The sequence below is a fragment of the Pelodiscus sinensis genome, chromosome 25, assembly GCF_052426305.1.
Source record: "Pelodiscus sinensis isolate ZL-2025 chromosome 25, ASM5242630v1, whole genome shotgun sequence".
Classification (NCBI taxonomy): Eukaryota; Metazoa; Chordata; order Testudines; family Trionychidae; genus Pelodiscus; species Pelodiscus sinensis.
The window spans coordinates 2,450,016-2,471,291 of record NC_143076.1 but is presented as its reverse complement, the minus strand read 5'-3'; the positions used below and the strand labels follow the sequence as shown (position 1 = coordinate 2,471,291).

The 21,276-nt window shown below is 44.6% G+C and overlaps 1 protein-coding gene across 4 annotated transcripts in view; it reads right to left on the bottom strand.

Moving 5' to 3' along the window:
* The window catches only part of APLP2 (amyloid beta precursor like protein 2), a 119,847-nt gene that overhangs the window by 3,746 nt on the left and 94,825 nt on the right, over positions 1-21,276 (bottom strand). Inside the window, exons 5-15 of one of the 4 annotated variants that reach the window (XM_075909697.2) lie at positions 19,547-19,728; positions 18,757-18,965; positions 16,683-16,850; positions 14,571-14,701; positions 14,056-14,130; positions 12,587-12,745; positions 12,032-12,160; positions 5,288-5,387; positions 4,005-4,181; positions 3,321-3,356; positions 41-123 (exon numbers count right to left, since the gene is read on the bottom strand). In XM_075909697.2, coding sequence (XP_075765812.2) covers positions 41-123; positions 3,321-3,356; positions 4,005-4,181; positions 5,288-5,387; positions 12,032-12,160; positions 12,587-12,745; positions 14,056-14,130; positions 14,571-14,701; positions 16,683-16,850; positions 18,757-18,965; positions 19,547-19,728 — 1,449 coding nt within the window. The remainder of the gene's footprint in view (positions 1-40; positions 124-3,320; positions 3,357-4,004; positions 4,182-5,287; positions 5,388-12,031; positions 12,161-12,586; positions 12,746-14,055; positions 14,131-14,570; positions 14,702-16,682; positions 16,851-18,756; positions 18,966-19,546; positions 19,729-21,276) is intronic. The other 3 variants (XM_075909698.2, XM_075909699.2, XM_075909700.2) reach the window with 3 other exon arrangements.

Below are 21,276 nucleotides of genomic sequence, written 5' to 3'. Positions count from 1 at the left end.
AAATATGTTTTGCTTTAGAAAATACAGGCAGGGGGCTTACCACATTGTCATCCACTTTGTTCTTGCTATTAATCACTTTCTCTTCAGCTCCGATGAGTCCATCTAGATCAGCTATTCCAGAACCTACACCAGAACGGTTAAGTATTACATTAGATATAGGCAGACACCACTCATCAGACCTCAATGGCAACGAGGAAGGACTGCCTACTCTCTGCAGTGCTATTACTGCTAGTGGAATTCATTGCACTGGTTGCCATTTACTAGTCCCTCTAGATTCTGCTTCAGAGAGGGAGCTCGTGCTAAGCACCAATGAAAGATGGGGGTTTCCTTGTTGATGACAATAATGGGTGGATGTGGCAGGAACAAAGAGGATGCACAAAAAGGTGTGCTGTGTGAATCCACAACTATTCTGCTATCAAGAGCTGTTATGAACAACAAAAAAAGGATTATGGGAACATCTCTGGATCAGCATGACTCCAGAAAGGCAGAACATGCCCTCCTCTTCACTAATCAGTGCACAGGAAGCCCTTTACATAACAGCCAAGTCAATCAAGCACATCAGCAAATGCCCCAGTAACGGGAGTTGCAAGGCCACCCAGCACAGCAAAGTAATGAGCTGCTGTCCCATCACTGGCACAGGCAAAATAGCAATCAATCCCAGAGAAACAGAGGAGAGAATGATAAGCCAGGCCTTGTATCAGAATACCACTCATCTATGACTAGGCAGAAATCTAGTGTGAGCTGCAAAGGAGAGCGTCTACTAACCAGAGGCTGTTCTGCGTAAACAGTTTGATCTCAACTTTTATAAATAGATCAATCTAGAACAGGATGATACAACACTACTTAGGTCTACAGCTAAAAACCTGAGAGATGATGAGCATCAAGTATCAGAGTGTGCAAAAGAGGTGTCCTTCAGAACACCTATGACAAAATAAAGTGGACAATGGGACCACAACCAAAACTCAGCTGAGTCTCCAGCTTCAGAGGGACATGGGGAAAATACAACATACTGCACAGAATACTTCTAATTGAACTATCACCTCTCAGCCAAGCTACAAGCACAGCAACTGCAAGTGCACTGTTTCAGCTGCTACTGGAACTGTTGCAAGGTCTCAAAAGAGGAGGAAAGGAGTTGGCTCCAGGACAAGCGTTCAGAGAGACAGCTTTTACTGCTTGAAAATGCCAACTAAACTAATGTTTCACTCCGGTTCCTCCAGGAAGGAGTGTTTGGGGTTTTATTGCATCCTCTTCCCCATTAGCTTTTTTGGAGACATTCAAATTCTAGACACAGCCTCCTGTCTAGCTTCCCAAGGCTGCATATGTGAGTTATGTTACTGCGAAAGTCAATAGTTTAGAGTTTCTGGATCGATTAAGGATGTTAAATCCAGATTATTCAACTAAATCAAATAATCGATGTAATTTGCATCGACTATTCGATTAATCGCTATGGGTACATCTGCCTTTGAAAATGTACCAAGAGCCCTGCTGGCTTTTGCTACATTTCAAAAGCAAACCTCTGACAGGGGCACGGAGCCAGTGGGAGACTGAGTCCCCAGCTTGCTCCAGGGCTCCCCAAAGTGTTTCTGCTTTTGAAATGCAGCAAGGGCTCCATTCTCGCTACATTACAAGGTGGAGGCGCTGCCAGTTCCCTGCTGCGCCCCTACCCCTTCCTCCCACAGACAGTGCTAGGAGGAACCAGCTGTAAGCCAGCTTCCCCCAGCACTGGATCCCACTCTCCCCCGCATTGCTGCCTCTCTCTGACAGAGGCAGCGGGGGGAGGGAGGAGGAAGCGACTAGCCGCTTACATCCCTAGGAGAGACTAACTATAAGCATTTACAGAGAACCAGAAGTAAAATTATTAGATTACATGTATCCCTGGAAAAAACAGCAGCTTTTTATAGAATATCCTGAGAGAAGGAGAACGCAGGAACTGATTCTGTCATTGAAGTCCGTGGGAGCTTTGTTGTGTACTTAAATGGGAACAACATTTGTTTTGCTTACTACAATCAATCTGAAAGTACAATGTCCAGATTCAGTCAGATGCCAAATGTTGAAGACCATAACTAGAGCAAATTTTGAATAAAAAAAACCTAGGGAAGCAAATGGGATCACTTCCAGCTTGCTACACGAGCACCACCAAACAGAAGGCAAGTCTTGTAATGTTTAGATCTTAGGGTACGTCTAGACTACCGCGTTTTGTCGACGGAAGTTTTGTCGACAGATACTGTCGACAAAACTTCCGTCGACAATTTGCGTCCAGACACATGGAGTTCTGTCGACAAAGCAAGCCGCTTTGTCGACAGAACTCCGTAGTCTGGACGCAACGTTACAGGCAATAACACCTTCTGTCGACAGAACTCTGTCGACAGAAGGTGTTTTGCCTCGTAAAATGAGGTATACCAGTGTCGACAAAACCGCGGAGTTCTGTCGACGTTATGTCGACAGAACTCCGCGGTAGTGTAGACGCTGGTATTGTTTTGTCAACAAAAGTCCACTTTTGTCGACAAAACTAGGTAGTTTAGACACACCCTTAGAGGAAGCACACACAGACTATTAGACGAGACAGAGCTGATTCTATAGCATTTAATAAAGCACTTGACAAACTTGCTTTGTGTCAGGTCATTTTGCTTACAGCCCAGTCCATCCCCTTTCAGCCAGAGTCCTTTCGGTACATGAATTAAGCAACAGCTAGCAATGCTAGTATACCTATTAGCAGAAATGGATGAAGAGTGAGAACTAGCATAGTACAAAAGAAATACCAGATGTAAAAAGGAAAGATGGAAAGGAGACCATACAGGCAAAAGTGAATGAATGAACGTGTGCACAATACTAGATCCCACTAGATAAATGCCTTGTTGCATATTGTTGGAGTGTCAGAATGAACCCACACTCACTCCAGGATTAGTGTGGTCACCAGGTAGAAGGAACAACAGACACCACATTACATGCAACAGACTCTGCATTTGGATTTGCATTCTGTGCTGTTAAATTTCTTTGGACTAGTACTAAACATTTCTCAGGATAAAATGGTGTGAACTGCTATACAATTCCCAAGGGGATTGCTAAAGCTGAATTACATTTTGGGGCAAAGTAACAACTATGTACTCCTAGAATTCCTCTGAAAGGTTGGCAAAGGTCACAGATGCAGTCAAACTAGCCTGTTTCTTTAGCAAAATGGAGCACAGATAAGTCAGCCCTGCACATCTACATGGAGAGAAGGAAAGTGACAATAAGGTGAGATTGTGAAACTAAAAATTAAGCTATCAAACACTGAAAACGTAGAGTGATGGGAGACACTGAGGGAGCAGCTTAGAACCAACCTTTTTTCATTGGATGGTACAAATCCGGCTGAGGATCTAGCAGGAGGGAAAACAAAAACAAAAATAGCAGAAAAAGGAGATTAAGAGAGAAAGGAAAAAAAGGTTTATGCGTGATTTCTGACGAACCCTGGATAAAGCTTTTATTGTACAGCTGTGTTATAGCTTAGTCTGTTCACTTCATTTAAAAAAAATATTTAAAAAGCTACACAAATGCCAGCTGTCAGCACTCTTTGATTAAAAAGAATCCCCCAAAGCCCTGCAGCAGTTTTTAGCAATGAAGTTTAATGTTACACTGGAACATTTTAGTTAGAGACAGAGGGAATGAAATCCAAAAACAATGGGTGGGAAGAGGAAAAGCAAGCACTCTGCAAAGTGCAATTAATACAACTCTAGAAATGGCCAACAGTATCAAAATTAAGGACAAATTAAGATGGATATTAGGGATTACAGATTACTAACTGTGCTGGCTCTCTCCCAAACTAGCAGAGCATCTGCTTAGGTTTTACATCATACAGGCAGCTTTGACAGTGCTCTCATGGGTAGTTCTGTATTTCTGTGGCAACTGCTTCAGACTTCAACATCCACAAGGGGATAGAGCACCCTATACTGCATGGGTTTTGATGTCTGTTTAACTGAATGTGTCCTGGTTCCCTAAAATAAGTACACACTTTTGACTCTACATACCTTCATTTCCGGGCGAGGCTGGGAAGGTCTTCACTTGGAATGGCCGGAAGGGTTTTCCCTCCTGGAGGGGTATCTCTTCTTCACTTTCTTCAGAGCTGACTCGGACATCTACCTGGGACTCGGAGATGGAGGATGTGAACTGGTCCATGTCAGCACGCTGCTCCTGAAGCAGTTCATCTGAAAGGGTGAACACGCAGTCAGGGAATATAGGATGAAGAAACTACTTCTTATATTGTACGCAGTTGCTAGAATGCCTCATTTCTTCCCTGAAGGAAAATTTCTGCTCCTCGCAGAATGCAGTGGTACTAGCTGGTGGGGCTACAGGAACAAAGACAGAGATCCTGCTTTGCAGAGGGTCTGCAACAAGAATATATGTAGTGGGAAACTAAGTTGAACCAAACTGAATACTTCCTAGCTTCTCTAAGAATCTGAGTCATCTGTATGGAAAAGCGATCTCCTGCTAGCCCAACAGAAAGCTCCTACTATTTTGAGAATGTGCTGCGTAGCTGGTCCTTAAGGAAGCTACAACACACCAGAATTAGGATTATAGCTCTGTCAGCTAATAGTTTGTTCTTTAAACCTTGCCTATTTCTCTGTTTCAACATCTTGCATTGGGGGAGAATTCTAATCCTTAAGCACGGTCTACCTTGATTCTCATATTTCTACCTATCAGTGTCATAGCTAAGTGCTTATGAAAGTGGTAGACACTGAATAAAAGAGACGGACTACAAATAGACTGAATTGGCTGGGGGAACATGATCCTTTAAATGTAGTTATGGGGCAGCAGGGGATGCTGGATCTTCATATGTGCTGTCATCCATCCACGACTTGTATTTACTCTGAAGGATCCTCATGGGCTGTCAAAAACACTGGCTAGAGGTGGTGGTACAGCGTGAGCCAAGAGAAGTTTGAGCTAGGTGATATATAGTGGGGTTTGACACGCCAATATAGGGCACGGATCTGCTTGTATTCGTTTTGACTTCCTTTTTACCCAAGGGCAGGGAAGAAAGAGGACTTGGGAGTTACTGTGAAATTTTTGCAGACTTTTATAACTTCACAGTTTAAAGCCAGAAGGGACCTTTACAACAGCTGTTCTCCTACACAGTACAAACCAGAGGAATTTATACCCTTCAGTTCCTGCATCAAGTCAAATCACTTGTGGTTAAGCTAGAGAATCTCAAACAATGATCTTTCTGGGGTATACCTGACACTAAGAAATGTGGGCTTGGTGTATATATTTCAGCTGCCCTAATATATCAGCACAGGCCTAGAAAGCTACTAACCAATCTCATCCTGGATTTCTTCGGCCACATATGGTACCTTGTAGAGCAGAGAGAGGCTTTGATTCATCCTCTCCTCAATCACATGGAGATGTGTCATCACCTGCCAACACACAAGGGCCAATTTAAGAGCCATCAAAGGTAATGCATCTGAGTCCATCAAGTAAGATATTCCAAATGTAGCACTAGCTTGTATCATGGACCACAAAGCAACAAACAAGATATCTGCAAACTACTGTAGGACGTGAGATTCCTCCCTGGCTCCTGTTGCAATCAGTCTTGCCCCAGAAGCACACACATTAATGCTTATCATCTATATTAATCACACTCAATGTTTCATGTGATGGGAGAATTTAGTAAGTAAAGTGAAAACTACTTCTCAGGCAGTGGAGACTAAGTGGGCCTAGCTGCACAAGGCAGGGCATATTTTCCCATGGACTGCACCTGAATGCAGAACTAAAGGATATAAAGAACCTTTGTAAGTCAAAAAAAGGCATCATTTGGCAAGACAATGCTGAGTCTACACACAGCTTCTAGGCAGAACAGGGTTTGCCACTCTGCTGCTTTACAAGTCACAAAATTGCCAGAGTTTATACTCGTAGTGAAATTATGGGCTCCCCCCATCAGCCACATAGACGACCTATTAGTAAGTGTAAGTTCAGATACAGCACATATAGCTCAATTTTCAAATAAAGGCATCTATACTGGAATACGGGGCATCAGAACTGGCCATTTTATGTATTTCTCTAATACACATCTATATGCAGCACTTCATTTGAAAACTGGGTCACACTGTACACATAGCCTCAACTCACCCATTAGCTCTTGTTACTCTTAAATTTAACTCCAGACTTGACCCACAGAAGGTGCTACATGATCAGGGATCATAGAGACTAAAGAAGCCAAATGTTGAAGGAAAAATTAATGAGTTGAATGGACCTGCTTTTGCAAACAGGTGAGTGCTAACAGGGATTTTAGAGAGGGAATTCTCCAGTAAAAGGAGAAGCAGATGCAGGACTCTTGAGGGAAATGTGTTTTGTTATTGGGGCTCTCTTACTGTGTGCTGAGTTAGTGTTTGTGAGTGAGGGTTGGTGTGTGTTCTTTTTTCGTTTTGTTTGTTTTTTCCCGTGTTTGAGAGTGAGGCTTTTTTTTTTTCTTTTTTTTCCCCCACTTCCTCTTTGCCCTCCCCGTCCCCTTCATGGAGTGTGTGCTGTGACTGGCAGGTGGAAACTGTTGGCTTCTAATTAAAGTTTGAATACTAGAAGCCTCTGCTGATTGGCTGAGCCTTGGTAGGGGGAAGGACTTTCAAGCACTCCCGGGCTTTTTAAGGCAGTGGGCAAGCGACCAAGGTACTTGCGAACAGGTGAGTGCTAACAGGGAGTTTAGAGGGGGAGTTGGGAAGGGTGGGAGGTTCTCTTGCCTTTCTTTTTAAATCCCTTCTCCCAGACAGCAGCGATGGATGGTGATGGGTCTCCTGTTGTTACCTGCACAGCGTGTGCCATGTTTGTCTTCCTCCCGGAAGAAAGAACAGATTTCATCTGAACAAAGTGCAATATGGTTGACATTTTGGAAAAAAAAGTTAGAGGACTGGAGACCCTACGCTCGATCAGAGAAGATGAAGACTTCCTCGATAGAAGGCAGCATTTAATCCTTCAAGCACGGCAGGCGGAGGAGCCAGAGAGGGCAGTACGTGACCAGGAAGAGAACTGGCAGCATGTAACTTCTCAAAAGGGAAAAAGGCCAGCATGGGAATCCCCCAATGCTATAGAGGTAAGTAATCACTTTCAGGCTCTCTCCACAGGCTCTACAGCGCTGAATGCTTTGGAAGGGACCTCACAAGGAAGAAACCGGAAGGGAACACCATCTACTGGAAGGCATGGGATGCGTAGTCCTAGAGATGGGGGTTCCACGGCCACCACCCCCAAAAGAAAACGACAGGTGGTGATGGTTGGGGACTCCCTCCTAAGAGGGACTGAGCCATCCATTTGCCGCCCAGACCTGGAATCTCGAGAGGTGTGCTGCTTACCAGGAGCTCGCATTCAGGATGTGACTGAGAGGCTTACGAAACTGATCAAACCTTCGGATCGCTACCCCTTCCTGCTTCTCCATGTGGGAACTAATGATACAGCCAAGAATGACCGTGAGCAGGTTATTGCACATTATGTAGTGCTGGGAAAAAGGATCCAAGAATTCGGAGCGCAAGTGGTGTTCTCGTCCATCCTCCCTGTTGAAGGGAAAGGACTGGGCAGGGATCGTCGAATTGAGGACGTAAATGCGTGGTTGCGCAGGTGGTGTCGCACAGAGGGCTTTGGTTTCTTCAACCATGGGACTCTGTTCCGGGCACAAGGATTGTTAGGAAGAGATGAGATCCACCTAATGAAGAGAGGAAGGAGCATCTTTGCGGGCAGGCTTGCAAACCTAGTGAAGAGGGCTTTAAACTAGGTTCGTCGGGGGACGGTGACCAAAACCCTGAAGGGAGTGGGGAAGTCGGATACCGGGAAGAAATGCAGAGAGGAAGGAGCAAGAAAGGAGGACCCCTGTCTCGAATGGAGAAGATAGGGCGATCAACTGGTTACCTGAGGAATTTGTACACTAATTCAAGAAGCCTGGGCAACAAACAGGAAGAACTGGAGGCCCTGGCCCAGTCCAAGAAATATGATTTAATTGGGATAACAGAGACTTGGTGGGATGACTCGCATGACTGTAGCGCTGTCATGGAAGGGTATAGACTGTACAGGAAGAACAGGCAGGGGAGAAAAGGAGGAGTTGCACTATATGTAAGATAGCACTATGATTGCTCTGAACTCCAGTATAAAGAGGGAGCAAAACCTGTTGAGAGTCTATGGGTTAAGTTTAAAGGAGCAAACAACAGCACTGAATCAGGTGGATGAGGTAGACGAGGCTTTCTTCGGACAGCTGAGAGAAGCTTCCAGATCGCAGGCCCTGGTTCTTGTGGGGGACTTTAATCACCATGACATCTGTTGGGAAACCAATATGACAGTACACAGGCAATCCAGGAAGTTTTTGGAGAATGTTGGGGATAACTTCTTGGTACAAGTGCTGAAGGAGCCGACCAGGGGCTGTGCGCAGCTTGACCTTCTGCTCACAAATAGGGAGGAACCAATAGGGGAAGTAGAGGTGGGTGACAACCTGGGAAGCAGTGATCATGAGATGGTAGATTTCAGGAAGAAAAGAGAGCAGTAAAATACACACCTTGGACATCAAAAAAAGCAGATTTTGACTCCCTCAGAGACCTGATGGGCAGAATCCCCTGGGATGCTAACATGAAGGGGAAAGGAGTCCACGACAGCTGGGAGTATTTTAAAGAAGCCTTATTGAAGGCACAGAAAGAAACCATCCCAACGGGTAGCAAGAGAGGCAAACATGGGAGGAGACCGGATTGGCTTACAGGGGAAATCCTTGATGAACTTAATCACAAAAAGGAAGCTTACAAAAAGTGGAAACTGGGACAATGACCAGGGAGGGGTTTAAATGTACAGCTCGAGAATGCCGGGGGATTATCAGGAAGGCGAAAGTGCAACTGGAATTGCAACTGGCTAAGGATGTGAAGGATAACAAGGTTTCTACAGGCATGTTAACAAGAAGAAGGTGATCAGAGAGGGTGTGCGGCCCCTAATGGATGAAGGAGGTAACCTAGTAACAGATGATGTGGGGAAAGCTGAAGTACTCAATGCTTTCTTTGCCTCTGTATTCACGGACAAGGTGGGCTCCCGGACTAATGCACTAAGTGATGCAAGATGGGATGAAGGTGGACAGCCCTTGGAGGGTAAAGAACAGGTTAGGAACTATTTAGAAAAGCTAAACTTACACAAATCCATGAGTCCGGACTTAATGCATCCGAGGGTACTGAGGGAGTTGGCAAATGTCATTGAGGAGCCTTTGGCCATTATCTTTGAAAAGTCGTGGAGATTGGGAGAAATCCCGGATGATTGGAAAAAGGCAAATGTAGTGCCCATCTTCAAAAAAGGGAAGAAGGACGATCCAGGGAACTATAAGCCGGTCAGTCTTACCTCGGTCCCTGGAAAAATCATGGAAGGGATCCTTAAGGAATCCATTTTGAGGCACTTGGAAGAGAGGAAAGTGATTAGGAATAGTCCGCATGGATTCACAAAGGGCAAGTCGTGCCTGACCAATCTGATTAGCTTCTATGATGAGGTAACTGGCTCGGTGGACGTGGGAAAGTCAGTGGATGTGATATATCTTGACTTTAGCAAGGCTTTTGATACGGTCTCCCACAATATTCTTGCGAGCAAGTTAAGGGATTGTGGATTGGATAAATGAATGGTAAGATGGATAGAAAGATGGCTAGAAGGCCGGGCCCAGCGGGTAGTGATCAAGGGCTCGATGTCAGGATGGTGGTCGGATTCTAGTGGAGTGCCCCAAGGTTCGGTTCTAGGACAGGTTTTGTTCTAGGACAGGTTTTGTTCAACATCTTTATTAATGATTTGGATGAGGGGATGGATTGCATTCTCAGCAAGTTTGCGGATGACGCTAAACTAGGGGGAGAGGTAGATACACTTGAGGGCAGAGACAGGGTCCAGAGTGACAGACAAATTGGAGGACTGGGCCACAAGAAATCTGATGAGGTTCAACAAGGACAAGTGCAGAGTCCTGCACTTGGGACGGAAGAATCCCAAGCATTGTTACAGGCTGGGGACCAAACAGTTAAGTAGTTGTTCTGCAGAAAAGGACCTGGGGGTTACAGTGGATGAGATTCTGGATATGAGTCAACAGTGTGCCCTTGTAGCCAAGAAGGCTAATGGCATATTAGGTTGCATTAAGAGGAGCATTGCCAGCAGATCCAGAGATGTCATTAATCCCCTTCATTCGGCTTTGGTGAGGCCGCATCTGGAGTAATGTGTCCAGTTCTGGGCCCCCTACTACAAAAAGGATGTGGACGCACTGGAGGGGGTCCAGCGGAGGGCAACCAAAATCATTAGGGGGCTGGAGCATATGTCCTATGAGGAGAGGCTGAGGGAGTTGAGTCTGTTTAGTCTCCAGATGCGAAGATTGAAGGGGGATTTGATAGCAGCCTTCAACTTCCTGAAGGGAGGTTCCAAAGAGGATGGAGAGAGGCTGGTCTCAGTAGTGACAGATGGCAGAACAAGGAGCAATGGTCTCAAGTTGTGGTGGGAGAGGTCCAGGTTGGATATTAGGGAAAACTATTTCACTAGGAGGGTGGTGAAGCACTGGAATGGGTTACCTAGGGAAGTAACGGAGTCTCCATCTCTAGAGGTGTTTAAGTGTTGGCTTGACAAAGCCCTGGCCGGGTTGATTTAGTTGGGATTGGTCCTGCCTAGAGCAGGGGGCTGGACTTGATGACCTTCTGATGTCTCTTCCAGTTCTATGATTCTATAGTCAGAAGTGAATCTGACCTTTAAAAGCAATGATGAAAGCAATTTGATTTTACATGTGGCCACCTGTCAATCAAGCAAATTATCTAAAGAACTTAAAGTGCAATGAAAAGTAAAGCGAATTCAAACTGAACGATATCACCCGCATTCCTCACATATCAATTCGTTGACACTGAAACCTTCAGAATGAATTATGAGCTTTTTTTTAGCTTAAGCTTGCAGTTCTCACCACACTGTGCGGCTTTGGCAGCACAAGAATGAAGGAGTCAGGAGGCGTGTGTTTGATATAATAAACTGACTCTGAAGAGAGCAACTAGATATTCTTCACTGCCCCAGTCACCAAGTACTGTGTTTACTGTTGAATCCTATCTAGTATGTGTAAACCAAGAGACAGGGAGCAGTCTGAGGAAGAAAGATCTGAAGACAAGTTCAGTGTCCATCACAAGCACCTCAAAAATCAACATCACGTTAATGAAACCAGATCTCAAAGAACTCCTGCAAATGGAAATATGTTATTTGCATTAACCTCTGAATACTAGCAGTAGTGATTGCACTGCAATGGTAAATCCTGGTCCTAATCTCAGTCCCAAAGCCCACACTTCTCTTTGAAGTTTTGCCTTGCATTAGTATAGGACTAGGTAAGCCCCAGAACACTATTAGAGAGACTTAACGAAAGATATTGGTTTATTTTATGCCTTTGACAGCACATTGTCTCTCCAATGCAGCCTGCTGCCTTTTATTTGTGCGGACCTTTCACAGAGGTCATGGGAAATGGCAGCACGGTCCAGTGACTAGGGCACAGTACTAGGGATCACAAGGCCTGCATTCCATTTTCAGGTTTACCACAGACTTCTGGCAAGTCAGTTTACCAATCTCTGCCTATTTTTCTTCCCACACATGATTGGATGAGACAAGTGGAAGGGACAGTCTTACTATATGCACAGTTCTGCTCTTGGTTGGGCCTTTAATGTTACTCTAACAATTTTAGAATAAAAAACTACAGAAGTTTGCTAGAGGCTGAGGGATGAACATATCTGAAACTACCTAACAGTTAAACTGCCAGGTACAGTGGCTGACGCATGGATAAACCACAGACTATTCTAGGATGCTATCTGAACATGAAGTAGTTAACATTCAGGTAGGTGCTAAGGAAAGCTGTAAGAAGAGTATCACTAGCAACAATCAGCATGTGTTCAAATTGGGAAATGAGAGTTCCTCTTCAGTGCACAAAGATGTCAAGCTGCTAAGGTACTCAGCTACTTAGCCAATTAGCATGGAGTTAGGACAGATTCTGAGGAAAGCTATTCTAGAGAGTCTCCAAGTATCACTCCAGGAATAACAATGGCTCCTTGACAGAAACATTCTTTTGTACCTGAGATTTCATCTGTGCAGCCTTTTCTGGGTCAACTGCAAGGACATGCTGATAATGGCGGACAGTGTGCAGACGGTCCTTGTTCTCAGCGCGGACGTAACGCTTCAGGGCTTGGAGGATGCGGTGGGGCTGCAGCATTTAAGAAGAGTTAAAATTTGGTGGCACAAGGAACAGGATTCTAGCCAACAATTGCACTGAAATTCAGTATCTAAAATTGTCTATAGTCTGTTTTACGGATAGGCAGAACATTCTTCTAATCTGTCAGCTAATCTTTGTCTCCAGTGTTTACTTTCTGTAAAACAGCTGTGCCTGAAGTACAAATGCAGAGTGAACTGTGTGCTGTTTTCTACATAGTAACCAGAGCACTCAGGAATTTAGATGCTCTGCTGATAGGTCTTTGGTATCAGTTATGATTGGCACAGCTTGCAAGGAGTCTGCTTTCACAGCGTGCTAACCCCTGCCCACACTACGCTCATTCCAGTCTTCCCTAGCTCCCCCTCGCCCCACTGAGTGGTCACTGTTTATGCCACATTTAAATGCTCCAACACAACTCACTCGTGGCGGGTCAGCTTGCAGGGCAGCCAAGTAGTTCTCCAAAGCAATCCGACGGCGATCATTCAACATAGCTTCCACTCGAGCCAGGTGAGTCTCCACAAGCTGCTGCTTCTCGCTGGCTGCCTCTTTCTCTAAAGATTTGACCATTGCCTGGAAGTGCTGGAAAGGAGAGAAACAGAACTTGACTAAATTGGCTAAAGCGCTGTAGCAACAGAGAAGAATGAACCAAACAAGAATGTCTACTCTTGCTGATCTCATTCCTTAGAAGGTGCTGAAGGTCCCATCCCACTCTCTCTGCCCAAGGCATTTAACATGAGGAGAGAAGGGTGCCGACAGAACTGATTTTGACTTAGTATGCTGTACAAATGATCATCTCAATATGCCTTTCAAAGGTACTTTATAACAATTTTAACTGTTTATAGAGAAGACCGGGAAGGGGGGGGGGGGGGGGGGCATGTAGCTAGAATACCATGTTTGAAATTGGATTATTTTCAGCTCTAGTACCGATCTGATGATTTAAGAATCCACCTATTCCTCGTGGATAATACCATACCTACAAGCGAAAGAGTGGCATTATTTTATGAAAGGCACCATATCTAGGTACTTCTAGGGCATTTGCTCACCTTTAGTATTAGAGAGTAAGCTTCCTGGCAATAGTAAACAATTGTCAATGCATAAAACCATCACTCCAAGATAGACCAGAGCAGGAACACTATTAAGTTTCTGTATTTGCCATTAGAAACCAAGAAAAACTATTTCCTAAACTATGAATAAAATTGGTAGCGATAAAATACAGGCTTCAGAAGCTTTACAAAATCATGTGAAGACACCACACTAGAAAAAGAGGCCTTTGCATACAGTAAGAACATTTAATATCTGTTCTTAACTTAGTACGAGTTCTATAGCAGACTGTCAGAAGATTTTATATCCATCAGACCCAACTTGCAGGACTTAACCCCAGGTTTCCATGGAGATTTCCTTCTCACAAAGAAGGAGTTCAACAATTTACGAGGAAGCCATTTATTTTCAACCTCAAGGTTTTTCACTAGATCTGCACAAATAGAAAATCTGTCCACAGAGAAAGTCAGCTCCAGATTGGATAGGACTGTTGGTCCATTTGTAAACACAGCTAAGCAAAACAAATGCAAAACGTTTAGAGTTCCCTTTTGGCAGGGCTACTGACACACTTGATGGTGCTGCTACTTCACTGTTAAAAGGCGGGGGGGAGAGGGGGCGGGACGGGACTGGCAATACACAGCACCATTTTCTGTTTTCGGACCCAAATATGTGACTGAGTCAAGTCTCTCTACAGGGTGTTGATCCAAGTAAGGGAAGGACTGCTTTTTACTCCCTGTACTTTTGGCACTGAACACTGAGAAGCTAATTAGCTTACATAGGCAGAGGACAGATGCCAAGAACCTAATCTCTGGGAATAGAATCAACTCTCCTTTTTAGATCTCAACTCTTACCTGAATGAGAGTTTGCCTCTCCGCCTTGGGAAGATTTTTGGCTTCATATTCTGCTTCCTCCCATTCCTTTTTCACCTAAGCAGGCAAAGGGGAGCACAGTTCAGCAAGGTACCGAAAATTATTATTTCACATAGGTATTTCTGAGCTCACTTGTTTTTACATGAAGACAGGGGAGACTGATTCTAGTTCAGCACTGCTAGGCATTAAGAGGCCTAAAAAGGCATCTTTATTAGAGCACCCATAATCACGGACAAATGTTTCTAATGCCCAGTGTCTAATCTTAGCATTTAATCCTAATGGGCAGCCAGTTTGTCACTCCAGATGACTTCTGTCCCAAAACCTAGGAAGTGAACTAAAAAAAAAAAAAGAAAGAATACAACCACAGCCACAAAGCTGTGTGCAAAAGCAACACAGATGGTAACTGTAAAAGCAAGTCTGGCTAGCACTGATCTGTACAGTGGTACACAGGCAGCAATCATGCAGCTCAGACAAATGAAACGACAGGAGACACTCACCCGGTCCATGCGGTTGTGGTGTCGCACTTCCAGCTGCTCCTTTGCTTTCTGGAAGCGCGCATGCTCATTGTCATCAGCTGGGGTTTCAAAGTAGACATCCACATCATCAGTGGGTACAGGAGTAGGGGGAACTGGAAAGATAAAGTGAATGTCTCAGACAATTTCTACAGTCCTAGGTTAGCCTGCTGTGATAATGGTTGTAAGGGGTGGGGAGGAAGAGGCACCTTCACACCAGCAGAGTTCTCCCTCTGTCAAACAGTATGTTGAACTACCACATACCAGGACTTCATTTTGGTATAATTAAATTGCCAGTTTGCTGCACATCATCAGGAAGTTACAACATTCCAAATTCACAGTTATGCACTGGGACCACCAGTATCTGTACAGTCTTCACATTCAGAGACAAGAGTTACCCTGTAACAGAGCTATGCTACAAATGCAGAACAGAACTTAACTTCTTGCCGCAACAGTTGGTCTCTGCTTGGATAGGCCATTTTCTATACTTGCTGCTCACTGACAAACTAGCTCTACACTGCACCAATGAACTCCCTTGATCATGACAGAGAATGCCCCACAGAAACTCTCAAGCAGCAACCCATTCCCATGGAGCAAGGGCTTTCACACTTCAAGCCTACTTGCCCTATCAGATGCACCTACCAGGCTTAACAGGCAATGGAATGAGACAGGACAGCAGGAGGAGGTTTGGCAAGATGACTTCAACTTGTTCAAGGCAAGGAAGTCTTCCATCATCTTAAGGCATTCAAATTTGGCAAGAGATGTTACATGAAGGATCCCAAAGAAGTCACATACCACAAAGCCCTTTCCAAATGGACCACGGCAAACATGGCAGCTACTGCATATTCAGTCGTATAGAACCTTGGATATTGGAGCCTATATAGGTGAAATGGGCACCTGGAGAGGGCTAATGACTAGAACACCGGTTAGCCCTTATTTAAAGTGGACTGATATGCCCCATGTCATCCTGCAATCTATAACGTGAACATTGGAGAGGAGATTTAGTCCCAGTGTGCACATGAATCTCTCTCTTCTCAAGCCAATGGAGAAAGTTATTAGGTGAAACAATAGTAAGACTGTAAAACGGGGATTATGGCTGTGTACAAGTGGCACACGTGTTGTATCCTGGGATTGCTCATAGCATCTATGAGCCAGGTTTGGAAATGGAGACTTCAGTTTCCATCTTCAAATCCCTCTGGGACAGGACAAACTTCTGTACAAAAAGCTTCTGACAGCCACCGCTTTTATTTCATGACTTCAGTCAAATCAGCCCAATCCAATGTACTTGCATGAAGCTCATTTAATAATCAGGATTCTGGCTGTACAGACAGACTGCCAAGGCCCAGATAACAGAAAGCTTTTCAAAAGGCTTTCATAGCAGCTGAAGTGGAAGGGCTAGAGTTGAACAATAAGATTAATAATTAGGTTAAAATGTTTTCAGTAGTTTTATCATCTGCCATAGAAGCCAGTAGAAAGTGATGCCAACAATCTCAAGCTATCAAATGCAGGGATTGAATCATGTTTCATATTTCTAATGGAGCAGAAGGTGGGAACCAGAATGCTGCATGACTTTATGCAGGACTTTCCAAAATGTACTAATAAGAAAAACTTCCAACCAGAAGAATTTTTAGACTAACAGTCTACATTTCCAGAGTGATTGGTTGAACAGACACATGATGCTCTGACTGGCAAGAGATTGCTACCAGCTGGGTAAATGAACAAGTGGAGTAGTTTCATAAGAATAGAGATTAAAGAAGTTTCCCAGTCCCTGCTACAAATCTAGAAGAGAATAATTAAGCCTGTTTTCATTAAGTTAGCAGGCCAAATGTGGGATTAGGTTGGAGAGAGACAGACTGTGTATGTTGAGAAAACCAGCTTTCCCTAGATGTAGGAAGGAACTTAAACCTAAACATCTACAGAAGCACAGAGACAAGAGGAGACTGCTGCAAAAGGACAGACAGAAGTGCTGCAGACATAAGAACCAACAGGATGGGCTACACATGTATCCTCACTTGGGCGAGGCAAGGAGGAGAAACACCAAATGCCAGACAGGACAGTGGCTTGCTGCAAAAGGGGCCAGTGGCAAGCAGGACTTACTCATCTTTTTACACACAGCCATACAATATTCCTCTGACTCAAAATTGTTCCTGTTGCCTCCGCAGCCTCCATATATAAAGCGAATGCATTTTCTCTTGTATAGGTCGAAGTACCAACGAGGCATCACAGCCCGGCAGGGACCTGTCATCGCCTCCTGGGAGCAGACAGCTGTGTGGAGACGGGTTAGAACATAAGCTAGTGAGGAGTACAGGCTTTGCTAATCGATTTTAAAAAGTCACTGGTGGCTCTAGGTAAGAAATTCTACTGCAGCACCGCTCCTTGCTTCACTCTACAATACATTTAAGGGCACTTCTTAAAGTGCCCCTTGGCGTCATACTGAGGCAACCAGAGCAGTCCAGGAATGTGTTGCTACTGCTGCATTAGAGTACGAGCAATGTGCAGCCTGGGATTCTGGTGTTGGCCCAGCATGGAACCCATCATCTGCAAGAACTGTTCTCTTTAAACCCAGGAAGTGGGACAGAACACTGAACTGGGGTACAAATACATTTCAGAGATAAAGGGGCCATACCCCATATGCTCATAGACAGGGCTTCCGCTGTTTAAAATGCTTAAGATACAATGTGAAAAAAGACTTTCAGTTCTGCAGGAGGTATCTGACAAGGAAGACATTCCACTGCAGTTTCTTTGGGTGGAAGCTTGAATTCAGAACTGCATAGGTACAGAAGCAAGTGGAAAATGCAGGATATACATATGGAACATGTCACTGAGTAGATCAGCAGCTGGGTTTTTGAGTTTTAAAAAGCCTGGGCACTAAGCAGGAGAATTCAAGACAACTTTTACAGCTACAGCATTTTACACATAGACAGACATCTCTGCAGTAAGCTGCCAGCATAAGTGGCTCTGTTTAGATGCAGCATCTGTTTAGGTTAGTAACAGTTTAACCATTCTGAAGAGGTCTGGACTATGGTTACAGCAGGCATCCTCCTTTCTTTCAAACACTGTAGAGGGAAATTTGATATCCCCAGAACAGACACCTTTCAGAAGCTAGCAAACTACACAAGTCAACCTGTTTTAAGTCTATTTTAACTACAATAACTCCACATACACAATCAATCTACTGTTTCAGAGAAATTATCTGCAACAAACTGGCATGTCACCAGCAAGAAGAGTTTTACCTACAAAACAAACGGATGGCAGTTATTCAGTCATCTGTAGTTAACGAATTCCACTCTCTCTTCCCTCGGCATATAGACACTCAAAAATAAAAGACATTTTACAGCCTGGAGTCACAACACAGTTGGCAGATGCTCCCCTGCAATAGCACCTGCTCCCTGACAAGCACTACAGCAAATATTTAAAAGAGGTGAAGTTGGTTGCACTGGGTTCAGTTTCTTCAAGGAAGAGTAGGATTTCAGGGGAGGCTGGGTTGTTTAAAATAGAACAGAAAAGGAGGCATCTATTGGAAACATTCTCTTGTTTAAGGGGCCAGATTCTGAGCTGGTGTAAATTAGTGTACCTCCATTACGCTCAAAGTGTACAGCACTTGAGACTCTGGTTCAACAGTTTTAAGTTTTCAGGAATCCATATCACAGGAAAGACAGACCAAAGCTGGTCACTCAAACCTAGGGAGACATTTCCGTCAGCCAAATGCCCCAAGTAGGTATAGAGATCTCCCCTAGAATTAGGCTCTGCAAATACTGTTTCCTGAACACACTGCCCTTTGGTGGAGATACTTGTTCTGTGCACCAGCTTCTGCCAATAAGACTGCCATTAACTAACAACATGTAGGCCATGTTCTAGAGCCATGGTGTCCAACCAGTTCTGAAGTAGTAGCTGCTACAGTGGCTATAGTGAACTAGCCACACTCAACCAGCCAAATAGCCACGTGTGGGTAGTGGCTAGCATGTTGGACACCACAGCTCTAGAGTGTTATTGTCATGTTCAATATCTGAAACATAAGCATCAGCTTTTCTTTGATGACCGATATGGCAATTAAAGCCTCCACAGTGCAATCTGCTGGATGGATTGAAAGCATCACCACCAATGCAGGAATTACAAGATCAACTGGACAGCCAGCCTAAGGGAGCTAGGAAGGCTGTAGAGTAGGACTTACCTTTCACATCACTAATTATTTCCTTTTCAGAAAGAGACCTGTCATTGCTGGACTCAGTAGGGGTCTCTTCATTGTAATCATCTACTTTATAGTTATCGTAATAGTAATCACGATCTTCCACCACTTCCTCTTCCTCATCCTCTTCCTCCTCATCTTCTTCCACAGCTGTTCCTGTGAAGTCTTCTACATCTGGCTCAGTTGGGAACTCACTAGAGGGGTACAAATTAATGCTAATCACTTTGAAGCCAACCTTTGATGTTCAAGCACAATGATTCTCTTTTCATCTATTTTATAAGCATCAGAGCTGGGAGTACCAATGTAGTGCCTGCTGATCATGTAAACAGCAGCAGCTACAGGAGTTCTCATTATAGCTACATGTAGCAGAGCCATACTTTCTTTAAGCCTCTAGCTCAAAGACTTTTTAAAAAACTCTCCTCCTCTCTCCAATCAGCTGTATTTCACTGAAGACTACAGCATTTGGAGTCACATATTTGGCAGAACAGCCAGCCAGTTTAAGTGACTTTGGATGGAGGTGCTTCCTCCTCCCGCTCCAATTTCAGAGGATTGTTGCGAGTCATTTTTCCTCCTGTGCACTGCAAGACTTCTCCACTTCCATGATACTCCTCTTCCGCTGAATCCAAAAGCAGAACAAGTTTGCTTTCCCATCCCCAACCATGGAAGGAATCACTACAGGTAACAATGAGCCAGTGGCCTCACTATTAGTTGTATTACTGTACCTTTTATAAAGGTCAATGAGCCAGCGGCCTCACTATTAGTTGTATTACTCTACCTTTTATAAAGGTCATAATCTTCATCTTCATCCTCCTCTTCATCGTCGTCCTCTTTGGAAAGAGCTTCATCCACTATTTTTGTCTGAGGACAGCATACGTACTCAGTGCCATGGAACTGGTCCACCCCACAGGGAAGCAGCATTCCATAATTGTGCAGGATCATCCCTTCTGACAAACAAGCCTGAGAGGGAAGCCAGAAGCTATGTTAACAAATCTCATCTTAAAGCAACATGTTTATTGCCCTGTCCTCATGCTTGAGGGTCTGAAATAACCCCGAACCCCAACACCAGCGGTAATTCCGTGATGAAAAGTATACTTCAGGCAGTCCACAGGCATTTTCATCTTCTCATCTAACCTGCGCAATAGCACAGAAAAATAGATAAGAAATTTCATGGCACAGACTGCACCATAATATTATTTCTTCAGTTGATAAACGAAAGCACTTTTAATATCTGGGCCTACAAATATACCCTAAATGTGAGCTCAACTGTGAGAAAAGCAAATACAAACATGTATGAAGTGTTGTCATTCCATAAACGTTGATAGGGAAATACAAAAAGGGAGACAAAGACCTTACTAATATAATTAAGATCATGCCTAGTAAACAGGAGAAGCACGGGATTAGAAATCAAACCATAAATCAGTACATGGGAAGTCAGGCGCAATTGCTAGACAACACAAAAAAGGGATAGGTTAATCTGCCTGTCACTTCTTTTGAGGTCCTCAGAGACTTGCTGTGGCGGGAAACTGACTATTGTGGCACTGCTGATTTAGAGAAAAGGAAGGAGCAAACTTCATGACCATGGCTGCCACCTCCACTATCTCCTGAGATCCAACATGACACCTTCATTGTACCTTGTTCATCCTGATTCTTAGAGAGATCCCAACTAGAACAAGCTAAAGAGAGAAACAACCACACCTCCACAAGCTAAATCCCAAGAACCATCTGCAAAGTCAGACACTGTCCGTCCATGGCTCAATATTGTATGTCCTTTTCTTTCCCCATTTAATTTCATCTCTTTCCCACGTCTTTCCTGTCTAATAAGAGCCTGGTTTAGCTGGCCAATACTATAGATTACTATCTGACCAGATAGGCAACTAAAAGGAGTTCCCTTAGCAGCCTGAGGCTGGTACAAGTTGGCCATGTCTCAGAGTGGCTAATAAGATCAACCCATGCCTGTTTATTTCCATCAATAAGGTTGAGGGTAAAAGTGAATACTAAAAGAGAAGAAGCATTTTGCCTAATGTTCTCTCCCTTCATCTGTCTCTCATCTTGTACAGGTTGGACCTTTTTCATCCAGCACCCTCAGGACCTGACTGGTCCCAGGAGGAAGGAATTTGCCAGACATTGGGAGGTCCCTCAATACCAGCCCCTCAGCCCACTGCCCCTCCGCACTGCTGGCTCCTTCAGCTCTGCTGCTGGCTGTACAGCTTCAGCTCCAGAGCCGGAATGACACGTTCAACTGGGTTGCACAGCCCCAACCTCGGCCATACTGATTTTGCTGGGCTACCGTGGCTGGTTTCTCCTCCTGGGCTGCTGGGCCACAGCTCTGGCCCTGCTGCCAGGCGGCAGGAAACCCCAATCACGTTGCTGCTGCCACCACCACTTGGGCTGCTGTAGTCCTGCCGCCTACTCAGGTTGATGTGGCCGGGTCAGGCTTTCCCCCTCGGGCTGCTGCAGTCCCAGCCCCACTGCTGGGCAGCCAACAGTCCCAATCGTGCTCCGCCC